General features: G+C 37.8%; 2 protein-coding genes across 2 annotated transcripts; both read right to left on the bottom strand.

Moving 5' to 3' along the window:
- Positions 1-1252: 1252 nt before the first annotated feature.
- LOC131779954 (guanine nucleotide-binding protein subunit alpha-13-like) lies at positions 1253-6904 on the bottom strand. Its single transcript, XM_059096572.2, has 3 exons — positions 6432-6904; positions 5756-5806; positions 1253-3439 (listed from the first exon to the last, which is right to left on the bottom strand). Exons 1-3 carry the CDS (start codon positions 6885-6887, stop codon positions 2870-2872), a joined length of 1077 nt encoding a protein of 358 aa, XP_058952555.1. The 5' UTR covers positions 6888-6904; the 3' UTR covers positions 1253-2869.
- Positions 6905-14393: 7489 nt separating this feature from the next.
- Positions 14394-20144, bottom strand: LOC136283091 (substance-P receptor-like). The gene is made up of 4 exons (XM_066171320.1): positions 20038-20144; positions 17729-17833; positions 17007-17233; positions 14394-16842 (listed from the first exon to the last, which is right to left on the bottom strand). Exons 2-4 carry the CDS (start codon positions 17766-17768, stop codon positions 15949-15951), a joined length of 1161 nt encoding a protein of 386 aa, XP_066027417.1. The 5' UTR covers positions 17769-17833; positions 20038-20144; the 3' UTR covers positions 14394-15948.
- Positions 20145-20479: the final 335 nt, after the last annotated feature.

Genomic DNA, 20479 nt, shown 5'->3' with positions numbered 1-20479 from the left:
CTTGACATGGAAGAGGGGAAAGGGGGAATCAAGGGGGTTTTATGTGACTGGGGGCAGTTTATGAGATTTGGGTACTTATAGGAAGTACCCAATGAAAATCCCCTTATGAACCTTAGGGGGAGGGGGGAGGTGTGGGGGACTCAGTGAAAACTCAAAGAGAAGGTGAAGGTCCAAGTTTTTTTTATTCCTGGTGCAAGACTTTTCATTGGTGGTGACAAGACAAAGGACATGCTTCTTCATAATGCAGATCATTGTCTTTCTTTAGAATTAAAGCCTACATAGCATCACAAATACCTTACACAACATGTATTCCTTTTGTCAAAAAAGCTTTAATGTGCACACCAAAAAAAATCACAGGCCTTCAGATACACCTATATTCAGAATTGCCAGTGAACACAGGTTTTAAGGGGAACTTGAAGCTCTAATAGAGGACTTGGTGTGGGAGTAAAGGTAGGAGTATTAAAATGAAGTAAAGTCACCACACTAAAGGCCAAATTATGGCAAAATGTTGAGCCATACTACACACCTAATCTTGGTTCCGACAGAAGAGTGTTTTCTTTTTACTAGAAATGTCTGCAAAAACAATAATGTAAAAAATGTTATTGGACATTATGGTCTCTCTCTTGAGTAAAAAAAGCTGAAATCATGATAAAGACATCACCCCCTTAGTATTTGATATTTTTGGATCCATCATCAAAGCAGTTGGCTCAGAATTCCAATACATAATTTATCTTGAAAAGGCTAGGTTATACAGTTAAAAAGCAATTTCAGAGTTGAGTATCTGTGCACAGGTTAAGACTGTGAACCTACTCAGAAGGAGACTTCTCAAACTTTTTTTTCATACTAATTTACAAGAACTTGTTTCTTTAAATCTATGAAAATCATTAACCCTTTGACTACCATGTAATATTTCATATTTCTTCACAATATCACCCCTAAATCAAACACAAAGGTCACAAGAGTAAAGGAAATAATAACCAACAAAAGCAGCTGTTGATTGTTAATCATATTCTCTTTTTCAGTACCATATGAAATGTACAGAGATTTGTATGGAGAATATGCATTCTGATATAAGGTAGGGTGTACACAGTTGGGATGTTGCCTGTGCTGCCTATGAAGAACTGTTACTATGTCAGTTTTACCATAAGACCTCCATTATACTATCAACAGTTCCTGATACAATGAGTTTCTATATAGGAAACTTATGACCTACAGTTGCATCCCAACACAAAACAATAAAGTACACTTCCCACACAAGACAAATTTTTTTAATAATCTTGTACTTTCTATCTATGACCTGTTACTACTAATACTCCACAATCTTAAAATATAAGAAGTTAAAGTTTGTCATTTTTATTTATAAAAAAAAATCCAAGCTTATTCCAATTACTGCTATAGTTTTATTTGAACTATAATAATAAATTGTTGTCAACTCAGGTTTACATAAAGACACACAGTGCATGATAAGCTCTCACTTATTTTTCATAGCAAATGAAAGCTCTCTTTTTGCTTAATCATTAGAAAAACAGGGGTTTCAACATTTTTCATGAGTGGCTACCAGTGGTGCAAGAAGTAGCTGTGCCAATATATGAACTCAAACATGAGCCTACTCGCAGAATAAACAGACAGCGGTGAGAGGTCTTTAAGGCGGCAGGAAACCACTGGTAACCACCTTTCATTAAAATCCCTAGACAATTAAAGTGAATCTAGATTCAAGCCATTTTGTATCATTCATAAAGAATATGATTCATCACTGCTATTTTTCATATCATATTTTTCCTGCTTCAAATTCTATGTACGTAAACGATGATAGAGCATAAAAGAAAAGTTGGGAAAAGGAGATAAATAACAGAAAAAATACTGAGCAAAAACATTGCATCTTTTAGGCTCACTGTGAATGAAAAAAATGTTTATCCCTAAATGATTTAAAGTTGAAATAGCCACTTAAACACTTAGAAATCCAAAGCCAAATAAATAAAAGGAAAAAAAGTACAAGAACACACACAAAAAAACAAAACTTCATCCCAAGATTTTCCAAGAAAACAGAAAATGCTTTACATATTCTATCCTTTGACAGTGTAGCCGAGTAAGGCACTTCCACAGAAAGAGATGAAAATAATCAATTTCCTTGTTAATATTCCACAGCTTGGCAGTGGCAAGTCATTCTTGCTCATCACATCAAATAAACAAACTTAGTTTAATTAATTAAAAAAGATAATTTTCTGACTTGGTTACAAAATAGTTTTCTCCTACATGGCTGCATCCAGGTTTTTACAATATTTGCAAGAGTGTTTCAAAAGTGACCATAATGAAGTGAGACATTTATGCCAGTCTCGGTTCTCTGCCAGAACTTCCATACATCACAACATTCAAACTTTTAATCAAAGCATTATATATTGCATTATCATTACCATTATAAAACAATTGGTCATAGCCACCATAAATGAAGTATATGACTGTTTCTTTCTCAAAAATCAATGATCACAGTTTATGATATATAGACAATACACGATAGATTAGAAAAATTCGTAATCTAGATGACACTAACCAGCTCATAACAACCAGGATATTTTCAAATTACTCTATGAAAAAAGTAAAAAAGCTACCTTTTGTAAGATTTTACAAGAGGTTTTTATTGTTATGTATGCTATGGCAATTTAGCTTTCTTATGTAAATAAACATTCTCAAAGACATGACCTGAAGTCAGACCATCTTTGTTTTGACACTCCAGGTGGCAAAATGAGACACGAGTAGCCACACTCCTGTCTTTGTACTGTACCTTGCTAACCTTCAGTGAGTCTCATAGAGCCCTTTTTAAATTGAAATATCTTGAAAAACATTGTGTGGCAACATACTTTGCACTTCTGAGTTACTGCAGCATCAAAGACTTCAAATTCTCCTGTAAAATGGTGTCTTTCACTGCATGGAAAACAAACTTGATATTTTCTGTGTCGATGGCTGTTGTGAAGTGATGAAAGAGAGCTTTAGACCTCTCTCGTCGCTTGCTATCAAACATTTGTAAAATAAAGTTCTGAACATCTTCCAGTTTCCTTTGATCACCTATAAAAGCTGGGAAGTAGTCTTTAATGTTTGCATATTTGATCTTTTCCATTAAAAGATCTGTCTTGTTGAGAAAAAGGATGATAGACACATTGGCAAAGAACTTATTGTTGACTATAGTCTCAAATATGTTGCACGACTCCACCAGACGATTTGTTGTTCTGTCTTCCATTAGAACCTGGTCAAAAGCACTTGATGAAACAAGGAAAAGGATGGATGTAACCTCATCAAAGCACTGGAACCACTTAGCTCTTTGTGATCTTTGGCCACCTACATCAACCATTTTGAAAGGAATCCCCTTGATGATAAACTCATGCTCTACAATACCTTTTGTTGCTTTTCTTGCATGAAGGACATCTTGTTTTGAGGGCATGTAATCCTTTGAACAAAGAGAAATGAAGAGTAAGACTGAATATTATATCTCTCAGTGTATACGCTATGATTGGACAATTTAGTGGGCTATAATTCCCCATACAGCCAGCTAAATTAAAAAGTTTGTTTTAGTTTATTTCTCCACTTTATATTTGAATCCAGAAATGAAATAATTATACTATTAAACTCTTTTTCTCAGTTTGCACTCTAAGATACTTACTCAAGGTTCTTTTATACCTTGTATTTTCTGCTCAGATTTGGCCCACAAGCATCACACTTAGGCCGTAAAACCAAGGGGAAAAACTTGGTCCATAACTTACAGTACAGACCTTGAACATGGTTAATAAGTGGTACTTAAATTTGATGAAACAACTCTTCTTACATAACAGCCAACTAACATAGCACTTTTCAGAATAAATGGGTATATTTCATAATTCAAAAACAGCATGACTACACTTTCATTAAAAAGTGTTTTTACAAAATGTCATGATGGCTGTATCACAAAAACAATAAAATCATGGCCATGTGGTTGAAGAAATCAGACCTGTACAGTTTCAACTTTTATCTCAGGTAAATATTATTTTCAGTTCCAGTTAATTTTCAAATGACCCATGTGGAAATGAGCTATTAATGACTGAAATGTGTTCATCTTTCCTTAAAAAAAGTTACTAGTGTGGAAGAATGGCTGATTTAAGATGGCAAAAGAAAAATTTGAATCTCCCTGCCATCTTTTCCCTTGTGTAACATCCAAGTCCTAATAACTGACAAAACTGTTTGCCTACTGAACTAGCTCAACATAAAACAAATTCATCCAAGAATGACATGATCCACAATTTTCACATAACATGGTGGAATCAAGCCCAGAAAATTTCAAGCTGGTCTGAAGAGAGAGAACATCTGGCCTAAGACTCGAGTTATACAGTTTTTTCATGAATCAATAGGATAGGCAAACTAGCATTGATTTTGGCTAATTTTTTTAATCAAACATCAGAGCTACAGACTGAGGCCTAATCCAAAAAGTGTCCCAGCTGATGTTCATGATGACATTCTAATATTCCTTTAGCTTTATCATAATAAATTGATTTGCTTATTTTTTCCAAAAAAAAAAAAGAAAAGAATATGCTTCCTGCAAAGTATTGACCATGAACATCATCTGGTTGGAATTGCTTGCTACACTGAAATAAATTTGACAGTGGGTTGAAGATAACTTCAGCAAATAGAATCAAAATATTACTTTGGATTCACCAGTATTTGATCTGTGCAGCGTGGTTCAAGTTCCAATGCAAAAACTGAACAACAATCCTCAGAGCAAAATATTTCTCATTAAGATCAAACATTCTTTTCTGGAATAAGGAGGTACATAAGTTAAATATTTTGGGTAGACTTTAAAGGACATGTGGACAAGATAGAAACTAGCCTGAAAAAGAGAAACTATAAGACACAAAAGCTTTAAGGGGTTTTAATAAGTGTCCTGCATAAAAAAATTACTACTTTGCAATCTATATTTAGTTCTAATATATATATGTTTTTAGACAGATATTATCTAAAGAAATACTTGATTTGCTGTCAAATCTTCAATGACAGCAAAACAGACCCTTTCAAGACTGCCATTAGAATTACCGCTATTTCACTCCCTCAATTTTGAAGTGTGTGTTTATAACAAATAACGTTATATAGCCACTTTAGGCACTCAATGTATATCACTTAACAAAGGTGAACGGAGAAAGCATTACCTCAAAATACTGACCGGATTTTAATCGCTCTAGGGACGATTTTAAAGTGCATATCAACAGCAAAAAGAAGGGAAATTTGGGGCGTGCTTATGAACAGGAGCTTCTTACACTCGAGAGCTTTACTTGAATTCACCAAACGCTCAGACAAATCACGTTAATTATAAACTCTCAAATTATTGTAAATCCAAACATGAAAACGAAACATGTATTTTAAAACCAATTTTCGAGTTGTTTAATCGTAAACGCGAATATAAGAAATAAAAGAGCAGTCGATTAAACTAAAATGACGCTCACGATTTTTGTTCGTCGTTGGATAAATGACAGCTATAAAATTTATTGTGCTCACTTGTTGTTATTACTTTTCCAATCGTATGGCAAGGGAAAACTGGAGTCTATTTAGAGAAGAATATTTGCTCTGGTAAATAATACGGGAAAATGAATTTGACAGTGACATGTTTGCTGAAATGAGTACCGAATACCGAGATTTCAGCATGTTTACAATTACAGTTTCGTTTAAGACGGCGACCTCGATTGATGATTCTTTTCGATTCGATGTGAGAAGTAGGACATTGGAGGAAAAGAGAACTTACCTGCCGACCAATACGTTCCAAATGGTCGAGGAAATATTTGGAAGAATCGCCCTGGAAAAAAAAAGGAATGGTTACATCCCTGAAAGAATGTAAATTTCAAACTACCCATGACCGATCGTTTGTTCTCTACCAAGACTAACATTTCCACGTACACATTGTATAGTAAACTACAAAATACAAATTAGAAGTTCGATTTGCAAGTTAATTTGACGGGAGGACGTAAAAGTCTCCTGTTCCGACTGCTCTAACCTGATAATTGAGCTTATAAAGTTAAGAACAAAGCATGGACTCCAATCAGATGTGATTTGCTGAATTGTATCGGTCTCGATATCATTAAGTTGGTAAACCAACCATGATTCTGTATTCCACAACAATTCTTTCAGTTTAGTCTTTACTATTGCGTGTAACGCAGAATACTGATGTAAAAAACAAAGCTCGGTGGAGTAAAATGGTCTAAGTGTGTGTACTATTGAAAAAAATACAATAAATACAGCTTTAGTTTCCTTCATGGCCAGCATTGTTGAAATCAACGAGAGTTATGTGTTATGCATAATACATTGTTTGTGGTGGCTTGCAGAAGCCGCGCTCTTTTAGCCCGGGTATTAACATGAAATTCACGATCTCCAATTTAACCTCGCACAGCTGACTTAGATAAATGTTAAATGCTTAATCATACCAGCTGAAATTCTCTCCTTCTATCGTAAGCATTTTGAATTCCCTTATCCCGCCAAAGCCTTCTCACACAATCGAAGTAACTCATGAAAAGCTCTGTGTCGATTTGTTGTGGTGCCGTGAAAGCTAAGATCCTTTCTGCGTACATTTGGTTCGATTGATCAGTCCATTCGAGCCTCAGTTTCCTTCGGGCATCAGCTAGGACTTTCATCCCCTTGAGGATGTTAGCATAAATGATTGGGCGAAATTCATTCAATGCTTCACTGTCGAAATCCTGGCCATGAATGATGCGCATTTGCTTTAGGAACGTGCTTTTCCCACTCTCCCCAGCGCCTAAAAGCAAGACTTTGACTTGACGACGGTACTGCACTTTCTCCTGGGCAAGCTGTTTGTCTATTTTCCTAGATTTGGCCCTTTGTTCGGCCTCCTCCTGGCTCAGGCAGCAAGCGTCGAACACCATTATGGCCGACAACAGGCTGCAACTGACTGCAAAATCCACACCCACTGAGGGTTAAAGGCTAGGGAGAACCTGGCCTTTGATCAGCGCGACCAATAAAGAGCTGACCGGAAGAAAGACCTATTTTAACACGTTTTAGAACTGATTTTTCGAGGCTAATTACATCTCACACATTTTATTGCTCCGCTCAACTCTAAGAACGCTAATCAATAGATTGAAATTTTTATTAAATATTGGACAAGAATAGGACAATGAAACAGCATCGGCACTAAAGCATGCACAACGGCCTGCGTGATCAGCACATGTTTGACTCCCTTTTAGTGGTAATATTCTTGTTGATCTTGATTTTTACTGGTTCAAAACAATAATAAAATCGAGAAATGGATTAATCAAGACAACATTTTAAAAATTAGTACACATAGACATTCTCGACTGATGTAAATGAGGTTGTTGGTTTTACGCCTCATGACAAAAGACAGATGAATTTTCAAAGAGATCAATGTTAAAGGTCTACCCGAGTAACTGATTAAAAAACCTATCTATTGCTCAATTCACTGAATTAATAAATAAGGAATAATAGGTAGTAATTTCAACGGAATCGAAATTTTTTCCTCGGAAGATGGAGAACCGACGAAGCGTAAACTGTATATACCAAACTGAGGTTCATATTTTGTATAGTGATCCCTTGATATAAAAAAGACGAACACCTTCTCTCAGTTGCCTGCGACAGTATATACCCTTATCTGAATTTCACGGGTTTTTCCACATTTGGAGAAAATTATTATCCAATTAGTAAGGTTAGCTAATTTTTCTCTCTACATCTAAAATTTCGTTTTTTCTTGGTGGGCTTCAATAAATTTCCACATATATCACAGTGACGCAGCGAATGAATTAAGGTCTCCGCGAAATTAACATTGAAATACTTTTTTGGCTTCTAATTACTCTTCATTATCTGAAAACCGATGCAAAAAAAAAGCACGCCGTCATTTAGTTTACACAATAATGTACTTAACAGATCTAGACTCGCCATATCTCGACACTGCTGATACTGGGAGGGACAAATAGTTGAAATGCTCTCGGACTAATCTTATTTCTCGTATCAAAAATTGTACAAAATTAAATGATTAAGGGGACGCGATAAACAACTTTAACAATTGGCAAAAGGATCTTTCTTTCTTTACTGTGACGCTCTCCTGATTGAGTCTGTTGAAGAATATCTTGCCGAAAAACTAACAGTTAGTACGGATGTCGCCTAAAAAATCCCGGACTTTTGGTCAGTGATTACAGAAAGGACTGGACCTAGCTATCGCATATTCTATTATTCCCTGAGTGGGGTGGGAGGGGGGCGTCTAAAGGATTTTGAGGGGATCACATGGTTTTCGGGGGGAACAGAGGGTGGATCAGTCGTTACACACAGAGTATCAAGGGGGAGACTATAGAAAACTGGCTATCAATGAAGTGAGGGGTCAAGTAAATTCTACTGTGACACAGTCAAAATCCTCTCACCCACCACCCGCCAGGCCAATAACTGGTCCCGAAATTAAAGAGTTTCTATTTTCGGAAGCGTGCTCCAAAATATTTCAAATCCGGTAATATCCAGTTTATCTAAAAACATAGAGACAAAACAAATCATTCTCTCTTTTACCTTAGGCAGTTAAATTTTTTTTTAAATCGCTCACAATGAATGCATTTTGAGATCTGGGATAGCACAAAAATTTTTCCCACAAAACCTGTCCTAGCGGATGAAATAAGCAAACGCACATTTTGTTATTCGATTCAATTAATCCTTCCTATACACCCTCTAATGTTCTATTCCTCTACGGATTTTGATGAATGACATCCGTATATGTAATTAATAGGACTATATATATATATTACTAAACAAAGTAATATTTTTCATATTGATTTTAGATATATGAAATTCATATATTTGCACTGCGGTGAAGAAACGAATGTAAGAGATACTCGCAGCTAAGAACACTACTGTGGTAGTGCGGTATCGCAGAGGTCATGGGTTCAAATCCCGTACGCGCCTGAATTTTTTTCAGGTCCTATTTTCAACTACTCGTTTCAGTGGTGTTATTAGCTGCGAGGATCTCTTACATTCGATTTTTCATATCGTTGTAGCTCTCAGGGACTACAACAGTAGTCTGATATTTCCTTCACTGAACAATATCTAGAGTTAGTAATTAAGTATTTCGGACAGAATTAACCACTGAACAGCATCATTAGGGGCTTCGTTTGTTTGTTTTTTTTCTTTAGGTGCCATTATGTAGCGCTTGTATGAGCAGTTCCGGCTCTATCTCAGAACGATGTTAAACACACGCACCTAAGGGTTTTCATCCTATGCTTTACTTCATTTCCGATTTTTTTAAAGTTTATCAAAGACGATCTCCTCACAAATCATGGTCTGTATTAAAGGTTCTTAACCAATGCTTGGAACTATTGATAACCATGGGATAAGGGGAGAGGAGGAGGGGAAATGATTCGTCCTGCCTCATGCCAAGGCGTGAGCAGATCTTGGAACGCAATACTTGATGGTCAGACTGCTAACGCAAGCATTTTGGTTGCAATAGTCCTAGAACGTCGATCGCACCGCCCTCAAAAAATGGGAGAGACCACCGCGGATGAATTCCCAGGGCTATCCCTACATAGGTATTTACCGCTCCAAAGGGTTTGGGTAATGTACCTCTACCAAAAAGTTAACAATTTTCTGTAGGAACTAACAGAACGGATTTTTGAAAAGGATACTATGAAATAATGTTCGGGCCTTTTAAGGGCTTATGTAGCATGGACCGTGAAGTAGATCAGCTCAGCTTTAGTCAGCTCGCCTTCGTTTACCCCTGAATAGTTGAAGTATCTCTCAACTTGAATGTTCGTTTAGCAGTTACCTCGTTGTGCCATCCTAAGCAGTTCTGCATGCCTACTGTTACCTATATGCACTCTTTGAACAGTGCCTTTTCATATCGAATGTAAAATACACGAGCGTGCGTTTAATTCTAAACAGCGGCGATTAAAAGGATTTGCTGACCCTGAGCATAGTAGATGACCCTCGTTGTTCTATAATTCAGGAGATCATCTCGAGAATAAAGACAGTCAAGCAGGCACGGACTCCCCATGAGGCTTTCGTGGTCGCGTCGCATTATCGCCTTCAAATTATATTTTTGCTCTCACAACCATGAGAATAAAGAACTTTGCCTCTAGACAATCGGTTCTTAAACATACACAAAATCCAAAAGGTCACGAACGTTTAATGCCTTTTGTTACAATGTACCAGCTGGCAGTTAAAAATTTGAAACAAATAATGATGGAACATCGGAGTCTGATATACAATCAACCCTTACTAAAAACAGTTTTTAGAAAACCTCCGATTATCTCTTACAAAAAGGGAAAATCCCTTAAAGGCATGCTTGTGAGAGCAAAATATAATTTGAAGGCGATAATGCGACGCGACCACAAAAGCCACATGGGGAGTTCGTGCATGTCCGTCTTAACCTTTATTCTCAGAATTCGACTATTTTACTGGAAAAAGGACCCCACTAAAACAAGAACTCAGCCTTACTGAAGCTTCAAATCTGAAAGATCAACCTTTGTATCGCTCCGACGAAGGGCTAACGCTCGAAACGTCAGCTTTTTTACCCTTTACGGTGGCTAATTTACGTTTTCAACCCAGTTGTTAACACTAAATTACCTTCTATACTCTCCCACCGACGCAGCACCACAGTTTCTTTAGAAACTTACCCCTTTATTCATTTGCGAAAAAGAGATTCGCAAGTTGGAAAGTCCTCTGTTTGGTGGCCGTAATTTGACTGAGAGGAACGCTTTCAACTAAAATTATAGAGCCATGTATAGGAAAAGAGCAATCGGTAAAGCGATGATTCGGGACCCCAGTCCCTCCTCCTCGGGAGGGTCGATTGAGGACCGCACTCGAGAACGCGGCGTTGAACGAGCCTCTTTCATTCGTCGCTAGTAAATTCTTCGCAACAACAGATTATAGCTTTTCTATTTGGTATTCCAAGATGTAAGACATCCATCGTGCTTTACTGTCTCTCTACATTGATCTTACTCCCGCTTCACTCAAGAGGACTACTAATTCTCCAGTTGTGCTTTTGATAAATTATTCGCGAGACACAGTCACGATAGGAGTCATGAATGAAATTGTACGCAAAACACATTTCATCTGCACTGATTTCCTTTTATTTTTCATCGCTTATTTCTTCCTTCCAAACAGCAACAGCTCGCTAAAAACAATTTCCATCTCCGCTGACGACGACTTCTCGCCTTTGAGGAGGTATAGTTTCAAATATCGTAATTTGTTCACTTCATACGTTAACAAGTATATAAAAACAGGCTGTACATACAAAAATACAACAGAAAAGACTGAAACGAGTTGTATAACGAAGTAATGTGTGACTAGCACAGTTTATAGACTGTACGATTTTATGACACTATCTGTGTCGGTAGATTAATTATAATAAATTAATATAAAATTAAATTATATTACTGGCGTAAAATTTACATTATATGTATCACCGACTGGAAGAAATTATGTAGTCTGCGTGTAGCCTTACCCTCCCCCCGCCAAGGTGAAACGGAGGCGAAGCAACTCGCTTCCGTTTCACTATCGGGGGAGGGTACGCCAACACACAAGCTAAAAATTACGTCGTTAGTTACGAAAATCTTACAGTATATACGTTACCGACTGGAAGAAATTACGTCGTTAGTTACGGGCGTAAAATTTACATTATATACATCTCCGATTGAAAGATGCAGACTGTAAAATTTTACGCCGTTAACTAACGGCGTAATTTTTTTCAGTTATATTTTTACTGTAAGATTTTACGCCAGTAACTAATGGCATAATTTCTTCCAGTTGGTAATGTATCTACTAAAAGATTTTATGCTGTTAAAAAATCTTACAGTACATACGCCGACGCAGATCGTGGCGTAAAATCGTACAGTCTATAGACTCTGTTAGTCACATATTACACCGTTATCTAATTACCGTTTCACCATATATTTTCTTCTAACAACTTGCAATATTTGCCCCATAGCGATACCAGAAATCTTTGCGCAAACATAAGCATCCGATTTCTGGCACTCATTCAATGCCAGTCATGCTGAAAATCATACTGACGATTACCATAACGCGTCCTAGCCATCTTCGGGTGTTGTTGAGTTACTGAAGCTGAGCAGAAGGAAAGATTAGTTTCTTAAATGGCCACAGCAGAAAATGAGGGCCCAAATTTACTTTGGAAAATTCCAGATGGGAGTTCGTTCACTAATATTTACACATATCTCGATGCCTGTAGGGAACATATCGAAAAGGGTAAACCATCGCTATCGAAAGTTGGAGAGGCCGTGGATCGAGTCTTGACTCCTTCAAGTCCAAAAGACTGGCATAAGATCCGTTTCTTCCAAAGGGTAAGTGTATAGTCCTAACGAATGGGACCACAATCACTTTCAATTGGACTTCTGGGACTGAAGCCAGCAACTTACACAGATAAATGGGAATACGTTTGTCTTAAGTTGATAGTTCAAACACGTCATGCAAGTTCCTACAACCAAGATACAAGTGGGGAAAAATTACGAAACAGTGATATGAAAAACCATCCAGCCTGCAGTGCAGGCTTCTTATTTGGGCGAGCTAACGTTATAAGCTCGCGATCGTTGATCCGATCGGCCATGTTTGATTTGTAGTTCGAGTGGACGGTGGGGGTAGGGGGCGGGGAAATGCGTGAATATCCCCCTCTGAATCTTTGCCTTTTTATTCAATTGTAATAAATAATTATAAAGAGAATGAGAAAGAAAATGGAGATCTTTGAAATGGAGATGAAAATGAAAACGAAAGTATTTACGATGAAAATAATGAAAAATAATCGGGAACATGTACCTGTACCTTCCACACCTTCAAATTTCATCATATTTACATACAGCCCAAAGATAGATTTAAAAAACAAAACTACTACTGCTAATACTACTTTCAAATGCTATTAAGTATGTGCTGATTGAAAATCAATTGTGACAACTGTTCTTGAAAATATTTAACGAATCTTACAAGGTTCCTTGGCCTTCATTGCGCTGTCGTGGTTCCATGACTAAAAGCTTTGAAAAGTGCGCAGCCCCTACTTCATCTGGCATCCACTTACAGTAAAGTAGTCTGCCCAGAATCATTAAAAATTTGAAAAGATGAAAATAATTGTTTACTAGAGCTTTACTCAAGAACTGCATTGCCTTCATGGGAATTTTGAATTTATTTCATTGCTTAAGGTCGGCGCTGTTAACAATAGGCCTTTAAGGGCTGAAGCGATTTTCGCTCAGAAAAAAAATTTATCTTGAAAAATTTTCAAAAACTAAGGTGGTCTCCATTACCTTGAGACTCAGACAGATTCATGGGCAAAGTTTGAAAGAAGTTGGTTGTTCGAACAGCAATGCAACGCACCACTGTTAGGGATACTGCTTCTTTTAAATTTCGTATTTAATCATCTATCGCGATCGCCTCGTTAGAACCACTAAGAACAACTAAGTAAGTCGCCATCGCGAAGTACAAACTTCAGGGTTAGCTTCGAGTAGTATTTTTCCTGGAGTCTTGATTTAGTTTGGTTGCGTTTTAGGGTGGTTTTGAGGAAGAAAGGGGTGTGCGCGTAGGGTTGCAATCGTTATGATGTCAGTTAAAAGCATATCTTTTTTCCTTAATTTATTTGTTTTAATAAGCTTCGATGTTCCCTTTTACGGAAAATACGATTAATTTTGCAGTTTTTTTTTTAAATCAAACATTGTTGTAAAAGATACCTTTAACTATCTTGCGTGCGGCCCACGCGTATTGTTTGTTTGTACGTTAGAGCACACTCGTACTCACCTTAACTAACGGCCGTGAGTTAATCAGGTCGCGATGATGTCTGTTATGGCCACTGCCGTGATTCTCCTATTCAGTTGACACTCAACATGAGCACTGGGTTAGTTATTATTGACTGTATTACCAGTTGTATAGCCTTTAGCGCATGTAGAAACAGAGGTCCCATTGGTAAAGATTTGAAATAGGCCATAGATTGTTTTTTCAGGCTATAGGAGTAACTGAAAGTTGAAATTTTATGGGGTATGTTTGACCGGATATGCGAGGTTCATAGAAGAGTGAACGTTCATTTACACGTTTATGATAAAGAAAAAAAAAGGTAGAAAAAAGGCAGCTTTCTACTACTGTCCAATCTCTACAGAAAATATCTAAGTGTTGCACGAAGATCTGGTGTGTGTAAGGCTCCAAAAAATAAAACGGAATCGGAAATATATTCCGTTACTAAGTTTCTATTGAAAAGATGCGTTGTTTAATATTAGATAAACAACTACTGTTAGAAGTAAATTCTCTAACACTCGTTGTTGGTTTGGTTGATTCTTCTGTAATCTCTTTGCTTCTCAAGTTGTAACAACGGGGACTAACTCCTATCTAATGGGAAAAGCGAGGGTCACCGTTTATAAAAGTGACACTGCAGATGACACTATTAAGCTGTCAATCTTCTTGTATCGTCATCGTTCCATCTCAGCCGGCGAATCACGTTAGATTACGTATGACAGTTTCTGCTTACTAGGTATGCGCCTTCGAGTTATTTGCGCAGTTACAAAATTATCTTCTACCTTAAATTTCTTATTCTTACAGTTGAGATCGACCAGAACAGAAACGAGATTGGTAATATAAAAATCATAACTATCCTACTGAAGGGATATTATTCACGTCTAAAGGGGTATCTTAAGAGAAAATTTCCTTAGAAGACCGTTACATGACAACATCATGATTACAAAAGTTGGAGAAGAAGGGGCGTTCACAAGTACCGCCCCCAAGTTGCTACGTGCTAGTCGTAATAACTTTCTAATTGCAAAACATGCAGGTATCACACGTTTACACCTTTAAGAACGAGAGGTGTCGAACGTGACCTTTTACCAGAGAGATTCACTCTTCCTGAACTAACAAATTAACTTAATTAATAACATAGCTTTCCCAAGACACTATCACAAGTTCTAATTACCGTAGAAACTGAGCAACTGTTTCGATGTCAACTTCACTATCATAACGAGGAAAACGTAACCAAACTCTACCTTTAAGATAAGGCTTCCAAAAGGAATAAGAAGTAATCAACCTGCCTTTTTATAATACCCTGCAGGAATGGTTTAAAGTAATATAATATTTCCACTCCTTTTCCCGACACCAATATAAGGAAACCCTTATGATATTTCAGATTAAATATAGTCCCATTTTTATCGTTTAGCACTATCATTGACTTTGTTCGCAGATTAAGGAATGAGTACAAGCTTGATTTTCAGTGTTTGACACCTTGTAACATTAAAACACGAAAGAACTACGACATCATTCACGCAGTGGTTTATAAAATAAGATTAGATTAGATTCATTTCATACATTCTCACAAACGTAGGGGGAGGGGAGTTGGAGGACTTGGGGGGCTCACGTGGATTTCTGGGGGAACACAGGGGATATCGGTTGTCACTAACAGAGTATAAAGGGGAGACTATCGTTGATTGACTGCCAACAAGGGGGGAATCAGTAGAATACTACAGGGCCGTAGAGGGAGGGGAGGATCAAATAAATTTTATTGTGACACAGTCAAAGTCTTTGGTTGCTTTCCACAGACAGAAACGTAGTCATTATACCTCTTCCAAATTGACGGTTTAGTTGTGCTTTGGTTGATAATACCTTGTTCTATTTTTAGCATGGAAATACTGACAAACACTACGGCCACTTTAGTAAGCACTGTTTCTGAGAAACAGTAATACGTTCCCGTATAATAACAAGAACAACTGCGCGCAAAGCACACTGGTCGAACGTGGTCTAACGTCCTACCAAGTAAATGAAGCTTTTCGCATATATTATGAAATTTTTCTATGCAATTTTTTCCCTAGTTTGGCTTATCAGATATGACGCTTTTTCTTTCGTTTATCGAACAATACAAGCACTACTGAGAACAGATCAGCCATGGTTAAATTTCTAAAATATCAATCTTAATGGTTTTGATAGGTTTTTATCGTATTATCTAACTCGTGGCAAAAAATTGAAGATTCAAAACATACAGCTCTGAGACCGTGGACGCTGTTGATTGCGAAGAGGGATAACAGTGTTACCACATTGACGTACAGTCTTTCGTACGCGAGTTAGAACAACGGGTGGCTCTGTGCCGATGCTTCTTCTCGTGGGAACGGGATTTCGGCAAAAAAGACATCTGAGAATTCCCCTGAACTCATTGTTGAATCTTTGGTTTAAACCAATAAACAAACAAGGATTTATGGCACTATTGGCGTGTGCTAGAAAATATAAACTGGATTCCAGATGTTTAACTTTGAGCAAAGCTCTATAAGTGTTGGTAAAATAGGAAAACAGTAAATGCTGGATGTGAGCTGGCAACCAACACAGCGCAAACGTCACCACCACGATGATGATCATGCGTAGTACCTTGCGCTTGGACAGTTCATTTTGATGTCGCTGATGGGCTGTCAGCTCCCCTGGGATCTGGCGTGAACAAACATGTCGACCAATAAGAATATGAACCCATGCTATGACAACAAGAGGAACCAAATACAGTATCAAGAACATGGTCATGAAATAGGCTCTGGCGATAGAAACCTGGACACTTATGTCTGAGGAAAATAAATTCCAAACCATTCTGCATTTCCATTGAAAGCCGTCAGCACTCTTTACAACGTCATAAAGCAAGAGATACAGCAAGAAAAACAGGGAAGACGAGATCCATATCACAGAAGTGACTAGTTTTGTGTTTCGAATGAAACGCATATCTCGAAGTGGATGAAGAATGGCGAAGTAACGATCCACTGTAATGAAGACAAGTGTTATGATGCTGACAGCGACTGACAAGATCCCCAGGAACCCAACAAGCTTGCACGTGACTTTTCCCATTGCCCCTGGAATCCATGCCAGGCCAATGTAAAGATATTTCACCTACAAAGACAGGGAGGTACTAAAGATAGGTATTCCATTGACAACACGACCTAATAGCGTGGGAAATAAAAAATGTGTTATACTACTTGGAGTGAGTGAGAACGTTTTGCATAACGAAACTAAACAATGAATTAACCCTTAACAATTGAAAAATTGTTACTCACCTCGAACGGCATAACGAAGAGAGAAACAAGTAGATCTCCAACTGCCATATTTACAATTAAGAAATTGAATTTAGTCCTCATCTGTTCACGAGAAACCACAATGTAAATGATACAGATGTTACCAAAGAAGCCGAAGACGAAGATAACCACATATGCCATAGTTATCCATACAGCACCGCTCGCAGGAAAGTAATTGTTGACAACTGATGAATTTAAGTTTGCCACACCTGAGGAAAGAAAAGGGGAATACATCGCCTTTTATTTTGAGATTTCCTATATTATTATGACAGATAATGTGATAAGAAGCTAACTTAACCCTAGCCAATCCTAAATAATGACGCTGTCCAATAAAAGAGGAAAACGGAAATAGACCCTTCCCCAGTTTCCTCCCCCCTTTTGCCCAATTGTGGGAGAAAACCTCTCATCCGATGTAAGAGAGTTCCTCAGTAACAGCGCGTGAGGGCAGACAGGCATCTGTGATTTCTTACTTGGATGACTCTTTGCTCGGGTGAGGCGCTTCGTATAACTCACGCCTACTTATCTGAATGCCCTACTAATACCATGTGGTTTGTACCAGATGGCTTTGCGCACGTGTCGCAAAAACACGTCACTTCTGTTGACTTCAACTCACGCAGAGGCAACCATGGTAACATTAAGAATTCTTGTTTATTCAAAACGTGCCAAAACAAATATCTTCAGACTAATAAGACATGAAAACGTACCTGCAATAGAAGAATTATTTATTGCCACCATGCCACTCATTGCCACTCACTGAGTGATCGAAAGCTTTAACCGTCGTTTTACTGTGGTTTAAACCTGAAACAAAGCTGAGAATAATGTTCCAAATTAATCCACAAAGATAATTTTCATAATAAATTAACGGTCCAAAGTGAAGCATATTTCTTTAACCTCAAAATCAGTTACGCAGCGATTAGGTGGTTCTCGTTCTTCGCACTCAGCAAAATATTGTGAATTGTTCCCAACTGTTTTTTGATTCATTGACGAACACTTTTGGTCTTTACATCTTTTCATAGAACCGTAGAGTAAAGAAAACAATCCTATCTGTTTTAGGAGCCCATCACTCTCACCGTCATTTTCTCCTATAAAACCGGCAGTTTGAAAACATTTTAATAAATAAGCTAATAAGTCAATACTTGTCTTTGTACACTGAACTACGCACAACTACTGCCTTTCGACTAGAACTGAGATCCCGCTCAGATCATTTCGAGTGTCATGAAATCTGCCGATAGATTTTATTGTTCAACTCCTCAATGGGAGTTTTTGCCAGCATATTAGTGATTCCTTGGAGATCAACGGCGTTTTTATCGTTAACCCGTGCTAAAAGTGCTAAAAGTGCTAAAAGTAGGGGAAACACTAAAATTCCAATCGAATGAATGAGAATCCTAGAAGTGTGCGAGATTCTTACGAAACATTTTAAAGAAAGGAAATCCTAAAGGTGCGCAAGATGCTAATTTAACATTCAGGGAAATCATCTTTTTATAATTGTCAACCATGAAAGGCTCTGAAATTTAACCGTCAACCGTCAGAGGCGTTAAAAATTAACTGTCAACTGTAAAAATCCACTGAAAAAAATTAACCATCAACCGATCAACCGTCAAAGCTATCCCCCAAAAAGACCCTCAAAATAGGCGTGCTAATCTGGAAGAAATTTACATAACGGTGGACCACAGGGCACATGTCGCAAACTTAAAAGTTATTGCTATTTGTTTCAGGAAATTCTCAAGTTCGCACCCAATTGAAAAATGGGTTCATTGTTTTTCTTTATCGTAATGTCGCTTTATATTATGTGAGTCAGGATTTGGACGAAGCGAGATTTTCGTAACAGCAAGAGTCTTTAATGTGCGTTTCGCCGGGGGTCTGGCTTTTGTCCCCTAATGGGTGGTGTCCGTAATAGCAAGGTGTCCGCAGCGCGAGAGTCGACTGTAGATCGAAGAGTTTGAATAATTTACCTTTCGACATCCTCAATCTATTGATGAACATCTGCTTCGAATTAAATCAACAAGAATAAATGAATTAAAAAAAAAAAAAAAAAGGAAAAACACACGAACATATATGCAAAGGCACCTGTTTGGAAAAGGAATAAATTTTATCTTACTTTTTCCCATGGTATGTTGGCTGCTGCCACAGGGCACATGTCGCAAACTTAAAAGTTATTGCTATTTGTTCACAAAAAAATGAAACGTGTTGAACCTTGAAACTTGTGGCAGTTTTTTAGGTGCTACAAATTAACGAAAACCTTTCTGCAAATTAAAAAAGTTGTTGTGAAAATAAAAGTTGTCGCAATTGTAAACATTTGCTGCAGTGATGAAGTTGCTGCGTATAAAAGAAGAAATTGCTTCAAAAAAAAAATATGATTTAATGCTTATTCATAAAATTTGCCGCGGAATCTGGACCACGATTGTGAAGCCATATTGTTTCCCTTTCGAAACTTTCTTCTTGCGAGGAAAACTGCTCGCTTGAGACCAAATGTTGTCACAAGTGAAGAGATGGTCTGAAACAAAACGTCACGAAGAGTGCAACTAGTGTTGATAGAGGTTCAGAGAAAGATGAAAATGTGGTAATGCAAGCGCCACTTGTGATGGTAATAGAGCCTCAGGGTTTTTAACCCATGCAGTTTCGCTTACAAAGAATGGCCTTTGGCGCAACCGAGAATGTAAAAATTCACTCACTGACTTGTTTCTTTCGTATTTAACTAGATATAACAGAAAAATAGAATTGAAAGCGGTGTATGACATATCCCTGGATTTAAAAACATGTTTCATATGTTCGTGCGACTCTCATGGTATTAATTATCAGAAGCTCGACTAATAAGTTGACGGACTTCTGTTTTCTTACAGACCATCGCGCGCTCACTTTGGGCTTCTCGCTTAGTTGACTGAAACAAAACATACAGCGGTGGACAGACTAAAGAATGACATAATCAAGATCTATTTTAAAGAAAGCCCCTCGTTGTCGCCTATCACATCATGACATGGAGCGAAGTTGCGAGAAACAACCGAGGTCTCGTTACCTGGTAAGATGTTAGGAAGAACTGCACGAGTTTTTTAACACTCTTTACCGTCTTCTTGTATTAAAAGGCGTTCGACACTTCGTCTACACTGTAAAAGTTGCTCTTTGAAAAACCTTAAGTACACTTGAAGCTGCATCCAGCTTGAATGGTTGACTGTTCATGTTGATAATTAATTGTGAAAAGCAAGCTTGATTAATGGATTTAATAGGACCGTCGACTACCGCGGTTATTGCAGACAACCTCGGGGGAGGGAGGGGGGGGGAGATTTAGTGTCCATAAGCGAGAGTCCGAAATGGCGGGGTACGCGAGAGAAAAATATTGGTTTTCTCTAAACATATGAAATAATATGTTACTGAGCCTGCATTAAGTTTCTAACATGGCTTCACGAACTTGAAAAAGATCCGGCTGCACGCAGGAAATTCTCAAGTTTGCACCCAATTGA

Source organism: Pocillopora verrucosa, chromosome 8, assembly GCF_036669915.1.
Source record: "Pocillopora verrucosa isolate sample1 chromosome 8, ASM3666991v2, whole genome shotgun sequence".
NCBI lineage: Eukaryota > Metazoa > Cnidaria > Anthozoa > Scleractinia > Pocilloporidae > Pocillopora > Pocillopora verrucosa.
This window is presented reverse-complemented; position numbering and strand designations above follow the sequence as displayed.

Bases quoted from the DNA above. Each gene is read 5' to 3' on its own strand.
- LOC131779954 (XM_059096572.2), bottom strand. From the start codon at position 6,887: ATGGTGTTCGACGCTTGCTGCCTGAGCCAGGAGGAGGCCGAACAAAGG. The intron at 5,807-6,431 runs GTATGATTAAGC...TTTTTTTTCCAG, and splicing joins GAAGGAGAGAATTTCAGCTG to GGCGATTCTTCCAAATATTT. The intron at 3,440-5,755 runs GTAAGTTCTCTT...CTTTGTTCAAAG, and splicing joins TGGAACGTATTGGTCGGCAG to GATTACATGCCCTCAAAACA.
- LOC136283091 (XM_066171320.1), bottom strand. From the start codon at position 17,768: ATGAGTGGCATGGTGGCAATAAATAATTCTTCTATTGCAG. The intron at 17,234-17,728 runs GTACGTTTTCAT...TTCTTTCCTCAG, and splicing joins AAATAATTCTTCTATTGCAG to GTGTGGCAAACTTAAATTCA. The intron at 16,843-17,006 runs GTGAGTAACAAT...CTGTCTTTGTAG, and splicing joins TCTTCGTTATGCCGTTCGAG to GTGAAATATCTTTACATTGG.